Below are 14,453 nucleotides of genomic sequence, written 5' to 3'. Positions count from 1 at the left end.
CTGAGAAAAATGATAAAGGTTTTGGTCTGTAGCTGCATTTCCTTGTTAATAGGACACATCTGCTTCACAGTACGGCTATACTCCCCATTGACAAGTGTCTCTGCATATAAGCAATGGAAAGACAGCAGTTCATTTCATACTACACATACTTCAGGTATTTGAACCATTATTAAAAGAGTACTCCAATGATTTAGCAAAACACTCTTGACATTGTTGGGCTTAAGCCATAGGTTAAAAAAAAAAAGCGCTTTTTAAAAAGATCAATGCAGCAGAGTCTTTTTTATTCCCCATGTTCTTCTGTCATGCAAAATCCTTGAGCCTACATTACCCACAATGCAACTCGGCCACTAATGGTCACAGGTTCTGGACTAATATAGCCAAGGAGACAAGGAGCAGGTCCCCAGTAAGCTCCCCAAACTTTTTTCATTTTCAAACCTGTAGTCTCCAGGCCTATTTGACACAGACTCAAGACTTTACCAGATTTTTCACAGCTCCATGTGGAGTCACCAGAGGCTCTCTACAACTTCTTCTTTTCACATATACAGTAGTACTTCTCAAGTACTAAACTATGACTTTGGTAGATTTAGTGATAAATACATCCAAATTGTGTTTAGTACACTACATCCTGTAATATGCTGTCTGGCTACTTTACCTTTTCAAAACTTTCTCTATGTGAAAACAACAACAAACACACCCTTTAAATATTCTCTCTTGGGTCAATTTTAGCCGTTTCATTTCACTGATATTGATGATACAGTTAAAGGGAACTCTAATTTGACTAATTGCTGTTTCAGTATAAGCCTTGTCTGCAGGAGCAGTGTGTGGGAGTCATCTTTTCTACAATGCACCTACAAGAAATAATGACTGCGCCAACATTTTTTCTTACATGCTAGACAAATAAAAGAATTTCCTAAAATTGTTTGTAGGGTTTTCTGATGTGACATTTTCCTGTAAATATATTGCTTACATCCAGTGAGACAAAATTGCAATGTTATAAATTGTTTTGCAAATGTATCTAACTCAGTATATTGGTCATAATACTGTAATAACCTCCAACAAAGTAATGATAGAAGTTGGCATTTGGTTGTTTCATTGAGAAGTTAAGTCCATTGGTGAGTTAGATAGCAGTATGAACACTGAAAAAAATCATACAACCTAAAATGTTACCAAATTTAATATTAATTTTAAATGTGATTAAACAATTCAATGATTCTGACACATGAACACATTTGATAATATTTAATAGAAAATGTAAAAGCAGTTCTTAAGTACTCACACAGGTTCTTCTATTCCAGATGAATAAGCTGCTGCCAATAGATGAAATATGTTCCTTATTAATTTCACCCTGCGACTCTTCATATTTATACCTTCACTGAGGTAGGTGACATCCCCTCCCATCTTCCTCAGCTTCCACCCTCCTCCTAACACACACACACACACACACACACACACACACACACACACACACACACACACACACACACACACACCTTATCACTGAGTACACTAAAAAATGTAGATATCAAAGATAAGTTCATAAAAGATTAATCTTTCTTCTGATGCAACTATGATTCATTCCAGAAATTCAGCAATTTGAAATAAAGCATATGACTCAGTTTATGAAAAAAAGTCTCGAAACACACCTTTACATTATTTCACAGGCTCGTCTCTACATTACCTTTTCAATACACTTAAAATGTCTGTTTAAAATATATTTTTCCCAACATATACCCAGGAGTTTTCCATAATAATTTCTGGTAGAAATACATCTTTGTGTTTTATGTTGCTGGCAGCAACAACCACAGTTTGGAATAAACAGAAGAACAAGTCAGTGGTCAGTAAGCTTAGCAGATTTTAAAAAGTCAAAGTTATATACTATAAACTCAAACTACAATCCACACTGTCATTGATTTGTCTTTGACTAGTAAAATTAGTACTATTGCAACTTTTTCTAAATGTTTTCAACATTTTTAAATTTTAAAAGAACTTATTATGTTGTTGTCATTCTTTTTTTTCTAAATGCAACAATAGTCATAAATGACAGTGTGTATTTTTACATTTTCAGAGATGCAGCAACATCTGAGATGATTAATTTTTTTTGATACGTTTTTAGGTGGATGACTCAAGTTTTTCAGAACTGTTGACTGTACATGACCTAACAATGTTTACTACGTCAATAATGGACAGGAAGAAACTCCAGGTCCTCCTCTGCTTTGACCACACACAGACTAAAAATAGTGTAAGAGGGGCTTTCCCTTATTCTCCTCTGATCTGTTTCATACACTGTAAATCATCTTAAACTGGTTATGCAACCTAACAATATAAGTTCACCCGCTGCCTTAAACATATAAGTTGACTAAACTCATATTTTCAGCTGTCTTCACTAGATTTTTAAATGAAACTTTTTTTTTCTTTGCCAACCTCTTATGTTTTGTTGAGGTAATTAACTTCTTTATCTTTAGCTAAATTTGAATCTTTGAATTCTAGAAACTCATGGAAAGTATTTTCCTAAATTATTCACAGTGAGCTGTGAACCTGATTTGTCATTATTTGTTTGCTTGAAAATCAAATGGTTGCAACTGAAAATATTAAATTATTAGCCATTCTTCACTTTCACTTCAATGAGTTTATTCTAAATAAATAAATAAATAATCTCAACAACTTTTTCAGAACTTAAAACTTTGAGTTGGGCGCAAAACCCAAAATTTACTTATTCAAGTACTTATTCAACTTATCATTTCAAGTCAAAAGATTTCAAGTCAGAACAACTCATGTTAAGTTCTAAAGGGGCCTAAAAAATTATGTTGAATTAACTTGAGATGAATAAAAATCTATGTTAACTTCCTGAGAAAAGAGTAGTTGATTTCAATAAATCTTTGTATGTTTTACAGTGTGCCTTAGTAAGCTCTTTAGCCTGGACTAAAAGACCCTTTCACTAGTAAAAACACATTAAACAATGTCAATCAACATCTATTCAAGAACCTGCTAATAACACAGAGGATCATATGCAATAAGAATTTGTCTACCAGCATTCAAATGTGTGAAAACTGTGTTTTCATGCTTATAAATATGACAAATGTATTTTTTTAAACTAATGCTACTTTAAAAAATGAAATAAAATTGAACTGAATATAAATTAAAAATGAGTTCAAACTACTTTGTGAAAGGTGATCCAACTGATGATGTACATGTGTCACAAAAAAAATATAACAACGAATATAACAAAATATAGTACAAAAATAAATAGGTATATCAAGGTATCAGTGTAATTCATTATCATCTTCATACCACATGGGGTTGTGCAGCAATAAAATATCCATAATGATTCTATTGCCATTTTGCACATACTTCTGCACATTACACAAAAGTACATGTAATGATTAAGTAATGGTAATGGTAAAATATAAATGAAAATATCAAATTGTACCTGTCCTTTGAATGACCAAAATTATTTGTAGTAGTTTAACATGTAGGTAAACTATTAGTTTAATTACACGCACTATTTCCTGACAATGCATATAGTCAAACAGACCAGTGTACTATTTAGAAACAGAAACAGTAGTTGTGCCATTGACACTCACACACTGCAAAAAATTATGTTTGTATCGATGTTATGCCCTCCAGTCTGAAAAATATGTCCATAAACAAAAGAACCATCGGAAGGCCTGGCAGGTGAAGTTTCTTTATCTATAAAATTTGATTGGGTGGAGATTAGGTACAGAAATCTATCTGTAATAACACAATCTACCTCGAATTTCAAATTTGCTTTGAAATAAGTTAAGTCAGCCCAATTTTGCCTTTGGTTTAAGAAAAAAATGGCTTTTTAGACTCCACACAGAGTGACTTCTTTAAAGGTGGAAACTTCTTGCAGTGTATTATTCATAGTGCCAGCACCCAGCTATTATTAACCCTGCACCCGACATGCTCACAATGCCATTGTGCCCTGGTCAAAGTCACTTGTTACACCCACACTGGTGGAGGATTCACTGAGGTAGGTGTTTATACGCAGAGTCTTTCTCCAAAATGAGGTATTAACCATTGGTTAAAAACTGAAGATTTACAATAGTTGCACAGACTGTGTGGTGCTGTTGTATCTTGTGTCTCCAAGCAAACAAATTTTTGCCTTCAGCATTGGATAGTACTCTTTATATACTGACCTGTGTGGAGTATAAGACCCTGCAGACAATCAGGATTGCTCAACAGAGTGATGTTTGTACATTGTTATGTTCTTGCAGCATCTAGAGTGAGATATGCTTGTAATCCTCTGTGAACTTATGAGCTGTCAGAATGACACTGTTAATAGATCATTTTTTAAGTTTTACAAAATGTAAAAGACACCTCAGGGGTCACAAGGGCGATCAATGCGTGTCTGATGTCCTCATGTCAAAGTGATTTCTAGGAATACAGTGTCCACAGTGTTCCTCCCTATTGTCACTGCTGCTCTTTCCTTATTTTGCCTCTCCCTTTTTGTCCTTTCTTTCTTTGTACAACACACCCTCACAGGAAATGTCTCGCCGTCTGCATCGTGACAAGCATGTGGGCCAGGTGACACACACTGCAACCGGCTATGGAGAAAAAGAAGGTGGAATAAGAAGAGGTGGAGAAAAGGCAAAAACGGATATGGATGATCTGGGCCGAAAAGGAACACCAAGACCTCACCTCCAAAACCAAAAATGTGGTAGAGATACAGAATTAAAGCACTTGCCAGACAGCAAATCTTATCACCCTCTTCTTCACTGTCCCATGTCATCTGCCCCCAAGGACCCAGGTCTCTTCTCTTATATCCTTCCCTCACACTTAGACACCCTCTTCTCTCGGCTAAATAGCCTTCGGGAGGAAGGCCTACTCCTAGACTGTACTTTTCCCCTCCAAGGCGACTCCTTCCAAGCTCACAGACTTGTTCTGGCAGCTGCCAGTCAAACCCCAGATGCATTGTTTGCCTCAAAACCAACTGGATTAGAGGAGAAAGCCCATCATTTGACCCCAGTTGGGCTAAGGGTTGTTCTGGACTTTGCATACTATGGAGACATAGATATGGACTTTAGTAAAGAGGGGTTGATGGAGCAGGTGCTGGATGCATGCAGGTGTCTAAAGATGGAGAGGCTGAGGCAAAGATGCACGTCAGTGGTTGCAACTTCTGCAGCCACAGAGAGAGAGAAGAGCTTGTTGGTCATCAAGGACATGTGGGAGAGAGGTGTAGGTTGTGACATCATGATACAAGCAGAGAGTGGAGAGAGATACCCAGGTAAGAGACAACAGAAGAAGTCCTGGTGACTGTTCCCACCGGAACAATAACAGCATTGATATACAGTATATTCTGGGAAAATAGGTTTCACCTAAATGCACGATCCATACTCTAAAACCAACAGGAAGTCAGACACCTTCAAGAAACAGCAAGTTACTGTAACGCTAGTGTAAATGGTCAAATCCGCCCCAAACTTTACATTTTATATAGGAGACCCGGTTTGAAGACATCTACATGACAATATTTGGTTGTAGTCAAAGCGCCACCTGGCAACAGGAACAAGACCATGTTTTATACTGAGATATGCTCCTCCTATCTGGTTGACCAGATCCAACTCCAACAGAAATACCTTGAAAATAATATACTGCATGGTCGAATCTGCACCAACCTTCACATGTTTGATAAGAATCCAGGGGTGCAAGGGCCCATTCAATTTTAATATTGGTCCAATAACACCCTTTATCTTAAGTCACAGTGTTTGGATATTTCCCTGTCAGAATAGTTCATGAACTTGTTGCTATCAGCTGTTGGTTATGAGAAAGTATAGTGTCAGTGATAGCAACAACAGAGTGAAGGTTTTTCCTGTCATAAATATTGAGTCACAGTTACTCAGTGACTGTTTTGCTTGCGTACTATTACTTCTCCTTGACACATGCTGACCAAGTATGTGATGTTGCATGTGATGCAAAAACTTGGAATTATTTAATAGTATGTCTTAAAAGAAAGAGACTCAGTCTAGGGCTGTCATTGGGTGGAGTCACAGTTTGGGTCCAGCCCTTCAGAAAGACTCATTAGACATCTACATACACATTTAGATGTTTCAGGAGTGGTTTTGATAAAAAAAAAAAAAAAAAAAGCCACCTGTTTGTTCTCTGCATTGTTTGAGAGTTGAAACTTTCCTGAGACCCTCTTTTCTATAGTTTTTAATAGTTTCATATTTGGTGAAAACGTGCTGTGTAATGCACTTTAAAGATGAGTCATGGTCACTAATTTAAAAAAAAATGATGATGGTTAGTATTGGTTTCAGTACACTTAAAACTGCAATATGTATCATTTCCTCATAGAAATGTCTAAAAATACTAGACATATGTTTTTGTTGAGTTATGTACTTACTGTTCATTATCCCAAAAAGTGAAACGCAGATAAATCCCTAATTTATTCAAGGTAACAGTGTGTTTCCTGCTAACCATATACTGACCATACACTTGACCAGCACAGGGCGCCACAGGTAAACAATTTGTACGCCTCAATTGTCCTGATCTCATAATATCACACTCCTCATATTTTGGCTTTAATCCAAATAATTTATAAAAATGCTTTAAGTCAAGTCAAGATTTACTTTTCTTTCTTCTTTCTTTCTTTCTTGTCTTTTCAGATTCGGTAAACATAAAATGTTATGGCAGCCTGGACATTTAACTCTTTAAGTTAAAACAAATTTATCTGTACAGTGTATCTGTCTGTGACTTTATCCTTCATTTTTCTCTCAGCCCATCGGGTGGTACTAGCAGCAGGTGGGGACTATTTTCGGGCGCTGCTCTGCGGAGGGTTACGGGAGTCCACTGAGGATGTTGTGTGCCTGCGAGGTGTGCCGCCCCGGGTCATTGAATCCATCCTGGGCTTCATCTACACGGGTCAGCTCAGACTGGGCTGGAGCCACATTTGGGAACTCACAGATGCACTGTTTCAGTTCCAGCTGCAGGGGGCGCTCTCGCTGTGCATGGACTTCCTGTGGGACAGGATGGATGAAAGCACCTGTCTGGATGTGCTGGTCCTGGCTGAGACCTATGGTCTGGTCCAGCTGGGACAGGCTGCAGAGGACTACATCTTAGCCCACTTTCAGTGCATCTCTGAAGGGGAGAAGTTCAAGGATGTCCCCTGCTCCCTCCTGGGCAAGTTGATCGAGAAGGATTCATTATGTGTAGACAGTGAGGTAATATTTCTTTTATTGATATCTGTTTTTATACCTGTAGTTTGGCAGATTAACCTCTCAGTGTGAATCAGTGTGAAATAAATATGATCAAGTGCTTAATTTAAGTACAATTTCGAGGTACTTTACCTGAGTATGTCCATTTTATGCTATGTTACATTTCTACTCCACAGGCAAATATTGTACTTTATAGTGTAGTACATTTATTTGACAGCTGTATTACTGTACTTGTTACTCCAAAGATTAAAATAATTTCTGACCTTTTTGCTTTGTTGTGACCCTTAACAAAAAAGCAGCTGGGGACATTTACCAATGTTTAAACTGTCCTTAAGTTAACATTTCCACATTTTCTACAAAGATATCACTCTGCAAACTACTCAGATGCTTTAATTTAAATAATCGTTAAAGGTTCAAAGAGGTAAAGGAGAAAACCATCAACAATGTTACTGGCAATTATCCCTCATCCTATCTTTATCTCAAAATGACAAAGCTTTTTCTAGTGATAACAGGTTAATTTAGCTCAGTGTCACAGGAACACAAGTTTGTAATGTCGGCATAACAAAATTATCAACCTGTAATCAGAAGTAAATGCACTTTGTTATCTTGGGATAACAAAATATTTAACTTATGAACCTGAGATGCTACCTGAATCAGAATATGTTATTCTGGTGAGATTTTTATATTTTTATTTTAGCAACAGTATTTTAAACGTTGTATTGCTACTTTAACATATATGGGGTCTGAATACTTCTTCCACCACAGTTTGAGACACATAAAATAACATAAAATGCACTTAAATTAAGTTTGAGCTACTCACATTTGTACTGTTGACCTCCACTGACTTCTTTACTGTATTGTTTCACGTTTAGTGAATGATTTTTTTTGTGGTTACAGAAAGCAGGTGTTCATAGCAGATCTCCAAGGTACAGCTTCCCTGCCAGTTTGCATAGGAGTTGAAAATATTCTACTTTGCGCCATCTAGTGGTAAAAAAAGAAAGACTCAATGACTGACAGCAGCTGCTGTTCCAGCATCTGAAATTAGAGGATTTTCTTTTATTTCATAAAATAAATAAGAAGAAATAAGCTATTTCAAAAGAACAGGCTTTATTGGTAATTTATACAACAAACTTTATAAGAATCAGTTAATTTAAAAGATTTTTTATCTGGGCCTTTGGAATCCCTGTAGTTCATTTTGACAACAGGATTTAGTTTTTTATTCAGTCAGGATGGATCCTTGATGCCTACTTTTTGATATCATGTCTTATCCTGACATATACCAATTTTTAAACCTGTAAAGTTACATGGTTTTCTTTTCCTCATACTTAGATAGTGGTGTTCAGGGCAGTAGTGAGCTGGGTGGAGGACAGCCCTAAAGAGAGACTACCATTTCTGCCAGGCCTGCTCCACCGTGTCCGTTTCCCACTCCTCAGCTACTCTGAGCTGAAGGAGGCCCTGAACTGCAGCCTCCTCTGCAGGAGCTCTGGAGCCAGAGAATCGCTGGAGGTACTCCGAAGCCTCCTGGCGGGGGATTACAGGGGGTCTGAATGCCGACCTCGCACCCCAAACCAGGTACACACCTTCCAGTTACCTTCCACTTTAACACTTTAACACACATGTCACATATGTCATCTCCACATCTATTTCTCTAGATGTGGAGATTTGGTAACTGGTAATGCCTAAACAAAGGAAAGCCAGAGAAATATTTTAAATGCTCTCTACTTCTTCCAGTGTTTCCAGTACAATTTTCTGTAGAAACACATTTGGTACTTCTGTTTACCTTTGTTTAGGCCCTGGTCCTGGTCTGCGGGGACACAGTTGATGATGACTTCATGAAGAGGGTTCCCAGTCAGACCTTGTGGTGTGCTCAGAAGTTCCACCGTGGACCTGGTCTGATTAGGAGCATAGAATGGAGGCCCTTTGCCAAGCTCCCTGAACCGGCCCGTTTCAGACACTGTGTCTGTCTCCTCTACAACAAACTTTATGTCCTGGGAGGACGGAAGTACTACGGATCGCTAGATATCCTCAAGTCCACCTTAAGGTAGCATGAGTGTGTGCAGTGTGGGATTCACGATACAAATTGCCAATGTTCAATACCTTCAAATTTAATCCCAAAAACTTTAAAGTATTCCTCGTTTTATGTACAAAAATTTTTGTTTTTTGTCTGGGTTGCAAACCTGGCTTTATAAAATTTAACATACCACTTTAATTGAGGTCAAGGGAATTATTCATGACCCTATTAAAGCATTTGTCAGTTTAATAACACTTGATGACTTGGTTCATGTCAAGTTGTCATAATAAAGATTCTGACAGGTTACATAGTCTTGGTTCATGTTTCGTTGTTATAAAAAAGGCATTGACAGATTATGTTGTCTTGGTTAATGTTAAGTTGTCATAACAAAGACCTTGTTGTCTGGAGTAATATTAAGCTGTCATAAAAAGACATTTTTGTCTTGGTTAAAGTCAAGTTGTCATAACAAGGACATGTTTTTTTGGTTAATGTCTGTTTGTCATGACAAAAACTTTTTTGTCTTAGACAATGTCACGCTGTCATAAAAAGACATTTCTGTCTTGGTTCATGTCACGTTTTATTACAAAGGAATCTCAAGCAATTCTTTGCATTAAAAATACACAGTTGACTGAATGAAACTTAATGACAACACTAATCAACATTCATAAACACTATTTGTTCATGAGAGGTGTTCAAGTCATGGTTATGACGGTGTCATGTCAGTCTTATGCACACTCCATCAAATAAAGTGTAACCAAAAACATGTCATTAAAATTTATCAAAGGGCCAAGTTAACATTTCCCTGCCAGCAGTCAAAAAGACTCAAAGTTTTTCAGTTCACTATCAGAAAACAAAGGAAAACACTATTAATGTGTGAAAAAGTAGTGAATTTTTGTGTTTGTGGCTCACGTGTCAGCTTTACTCCTCACAGAATAACACATTAAAGGGGCTTAGTAGACTTTAGACAGGGTAAATAACAACATCTGCTCAATAACAGGGAAAACTTTATAGATACTATCATGCTGTGAAGAGATTATAACACTGCCATTCTATCGTATATGCCTGCAGCTTCAGAGCCTGACCCTGCAAGTTTCAGGCCTGTAAAGATGACTGAGGATGTTCCTGTTCGTGTCTCGTAAGCGTGTTCTATTCTTCTTTTCTTCTTTTCCTGTCGTGGGGGACGGGGTGGGGCGAGGTTGACTCACCCGTAGTTGCAGGATTGGAGACTGTACTGCATATGTACACATGTTATGCAACATCCTCAAATCTAGTATTTGTTGTTCCCGATTGGTAAGCCTATACTTTTCCTTTGATATAGACAGTTCAGTTTTTACATAAAAGGGTCAAACTTAGATGTCACAGTTCAAAAAACTGTAACGTGGTCCAAAAACTAAAACCCCTTCAGGACAGTCTCAGTGTGTCACCGTTGATTCCAGCACCTGCCCAGGTGTTTTTCTGGCTAACTATGAGTCAGTATCATGACTCTATATGTGATCAGTGATGTTCCTTGTAACATCATTCTTATTTTAAAGATGTGCTCCCCTCATATCCGTGACATCTCACAGCATGATTATGTAACATCCTGCTTGATATTTTGAAAGGACAGTCCAGTTTCAACACATTTTTTTTCTTTGCAGGTTGCATAATGGTCTTGGTGCAGACTTTAAGTAAGAGAGACACAATAGAGCCCAGCAATAAACACAAGAACAACCAAAAGACTAGTAATTATTACAAAACAACACACTAAAAACACTGTGATGACAACAGCAATAGCAAAAGAAAACAGGCGGGGGGTTGGGGGGTACTGGCTAGCAGATACAGCTGCAAGGGGTGTTAGGGGTTGTGTATGTTTTTGCGTGTGTGTGTGTGCATGCATACACTTATGCAACTACAACATGAGGGTAGGGAAGCAAAACAGAAGTAAGATGGAGGATTAAGGGATGACATTTTTAAATTGGGATGCAATTAAGAAGGGGATAAAAATTCTAATACATTTTTAATGTTATTTTTTTAAGAAAAAAACAAACAAAAATTAATAATAATGATAATAATAATATAAATCTGGTCTGTAGGGGCGCTGTAGCTCAGTTGGTGGTGTCCACCCCGTGAACCAAGGTTATCAGTCAGAGGCTGATTTTGGCTCCCACCTGCGGCCCACTTGTTATATGTCATTCTCTCTGTCTCTATCATAAGTAACTAATTACACATACTTAACTTACTGTAATTAAGTAGTTTGTTGAGTACTTGTGCTTTTATGAGTATGTTTTCAAGTATTTTCAAGTAAAACTTAAAATGAAAATAAAATCACAAAACAAAACAGAAAAAAAAAAGAACAGAGAGGAAGTTGAAAAAATTTAGACTGAAGATTTGGACCCTCTTTGATTGAATGTCTGCTATTGATAACATGTTACACATCAATGGATAAAAAGTAACAAATACTCTGAGTAGTTTTCGTAACGAGTACTTTGTACTTTTACTCAAGTATTTTTCAAACACCAGCACTTTTACATCTGATTGAGTAATAGTTTAGTACTTGAGTACACATTTTCAGTATTCTTTCCTCCACTGCGTTTTAGGGAGCCGTAGAGTTATAGTCACTGTTGGTTTAATGAAGGTTCCTCACTATTGATAGTTACGGTAAAACATTTGGAAAAAAGGCAAGGAAAGTACATTTTTGTTAGTTCAAGTTTTATTTTCTATTCAGAGTCCTCTTGCCTGCTCTTAGTCAGTCTCGGCTTCTCTCTGTAGGTTTGACCTGTCTCAGTGTAAATGGGAACGACTACCTGACATGCTGTGTAAAAGGGACTACTTTTCTGCCGTATGTCTGGATGGTAAGATCTTCGCTCTGGGTGGCAACCATGACGACAGCCAATACCTGGATGCTGTGGAGTACTACACTCCTGAGGAGAACACCTGGAGGTACAGAGTGACACATGACAGGCTGCACAGAAAATACTAGCAAAACCTGAGGACACAGGCATGTCTGAGCTGTATTTTAGCACTTTAAAGTTCATGTAAAGCAACAATAAATGTGTGTTCTTAGTTTGTCACACCACAAAATGTGTGGCCAGGGTGGAGATATAATCCCTCCACTTTGTCCTCGGTCTGCCCCGTGTCCTCCTTCCACCTGCACGTGCCTGGAACACCTCCCTAGGGAGGCAACAAGGTGGCATCCTTAAGGGATGCCCGAACCACCTCTTCTGCTTTTCTCCCAGCTAACTTCAGCGAGAGTCATATGGTTCGTTGATCTGATTGGTTGAAGTTGATAGACCTTTATAGACAGATGATTAAGTCACTTGTTAAGTATTTTTTTGAAAGTGGCTGCCCTTTTCCAAATGCTTTCCAAAGACAATGTCTCAGATGGTTCTGTGTACTAAACCATAATGAGCATCAGATTAGTACGTACCCTTCTTCCGCTAGTAATCTTTAATCTCCTCCCCTGCAGGCAGGCTCACCCTCTGGACACAGCTGTCTGCTGCCACGCTGCAGCTGTTCTGGATGGGCAGATCTACATATCTGGGGGCTGTGACTCCCACCAGCGCTGCCTCTCCTCTATGTGGCACTACCATCCTTCCCGTGGCTGCTCCACCAGAGCGTCCATGACTGTGGGAACAGGACGTGCGGGCCATATCATGTTACCCTTAGGCAGGGGGTTAGTGGTAGCTGGGGGGCTGCAGCCACTCTGGATCGGTTTTGGAGACCAACTCCTCTGTGAGCTGTACGACCCCACACACGACTCCTGGTCCTCCATTCCTGCTTTGCCTCGACCTCATCTGTCACCAGGGGCAACTGTGCTTGATGGGCGGTTGTATGTGGTGGGAGGGTCTTCAGTCAACACAGCTAGGGATACAAAGTGGGTGCATCGCTATGACCCCATGGAGGGGTGCTGGGAAAACCTGGGGGCTATGCCACACCCATACACAGATCTGGCAGCTTGTTCCTTGCCACATCCTGACCTGGTTGATGTGCGCTGAAGTATTTAAGTTAAAGGACTAGTGTGTAGGATTTAGTGGAATCTAGTGGTGAGGTTGCAAACTGCAAACACCTCATCTCACCCCCTCCCTTTCCAAGAATGTAGGAGAACCTACAGTAGTTCGCGCAAAGCACAAAAGGCCATATCTAGAGCCAGTGTTTGGTTTGTCTGTTCTGTTGAAACATGGTATGACAACAAAAGAAGATGAAAGAAAGATGTAGAGTTGGACTCAAGGATGAACTTAATATAATTTGGTGGTCATAGGTCAAGGTCACTGTGACCTCACAAAACATGTTTTTGGCCAGAATTCACAACCAAGAACCAAAAATTTAGCTAATGTTGGCTAAATGCTAGCTAATTAGGTAGCCAACGATTGATGTAGATTAGCTTGCTAGTTAGACTGCATTTTGCTAACATTAGCTATCAGATATAACTAGTTATAACTAGTGATGATTAGCTAGCTAGTTAGTGTTTTGTTCTGTAGCAAAACTAATGATTAATGTAGATGAGGTAAAGTTTTGCCAAAATTTGCTTTTCTTTTCAGCAAAGACGAGCCTCGCACAAAGCATATCTAAGTAGGAAGGGTAAGGAGAAAGATGACCAAGGTTCCAAAAAGGGGTGGGACTTAGGAAGGGTCAATTATAACTAAGTTTCACACAAGTATCTGATAGGATAAAATGATGAAGTGATGACATCTTAATTGTCAGTGCGACATTGCTGGTTTAAAACTGCAACTGTCTCTATGGTTATGGTTACTTGGTTAGGTTCACGGAAAAACCATGGTTAGGTTTGCTGACATTCAACCAGGGAACTTTGTTTCATGCAGATAATCACCTTTTCATGTCCTAATTTCCTGTACATTAAAAATAATTCCTCCACTCTCTGTCAGTCAGCTCTTAAAGGGAAACTCCACTGACTAAACACATCGAGGTCAGTTTACTCGTCTGTGATGACAGTTACATAAGCATCTTTTGTGCATCTGAGTGACCTTAATATTTTGAGAATTATCCATGGTGAACTCATTATAGTGTTATCACGATTATGCCTGCCAAGGCTTGAAACTTTAAATTTATACAACATTTGTGTTTATTTGTGTCTTTCATACAAGAAATGCAGCCTGAAGTGCACCAAGACATAGAATGAACATAAATACAGTAATATATGGAATAATAATGTAAAATCCGATGGCAAAAATAAGATAAGATGAGAATACAATACATAAAATGCATCTTCGCATGGATAAAATCCACTTTATAATACTAGTAAAAGTAAGATTTAAAAAATAAGGCTAAAAATAGAA

The 14,453-nt window shown here is 38.4% G+C and overlaps 1 protein-coding gene across 1 annotated transcript; it reads left to right on the top strand.

The window, feature by feature from the left end:
* Window positions 1-4,506: 4,506 nt before the first annotated feature.
* On the top strand, window positions 4,507-13,334 carry LOC146305886 (kelch-like protein 26). Its single transcript, XM_084712554.1, has 6 exons — window positions 4,507-5,245; window positions 6,733-7,175; window positions 8,499-8,741; window positions 8,960-9,210; window positions 11,929-12,099; window positions 12,626-13,334. Exons 1-6 carry the CDS (start codon window positions 4,507-4,509, stop codon window positions 13,152-13,154), a joined length of 2,376 nt encoding a protein of 791 aa, XP_084568680.1. The 3' UTR covers window positions 13,155-13,334.
* Window positions 13,335-14,453: the final 1,119 nt, after the last annotated feature.

The sequence above is a fragment of the Lutjanus erythropterus genome, chromosome 23, assembly GCF_056507025.1.
Source record: "Lutjanus erythropterus isolate fLutEry1 chromosome 23, fLutEry1.hap2, whole genome shotgun sequence".
Classification (NCBI taxonomy): domain Eukaryota; kingdom Metazoa; phylum Chordata; class Actinopteri; order Lutjaniformes; family Lutjanidae; genus Lutjanus; species Lutjanus erythropterus.
Note: the sequence above shows the minus strand (reverse complement) of the source record. Positions and strands in the feature narration are given on the sequence as shown.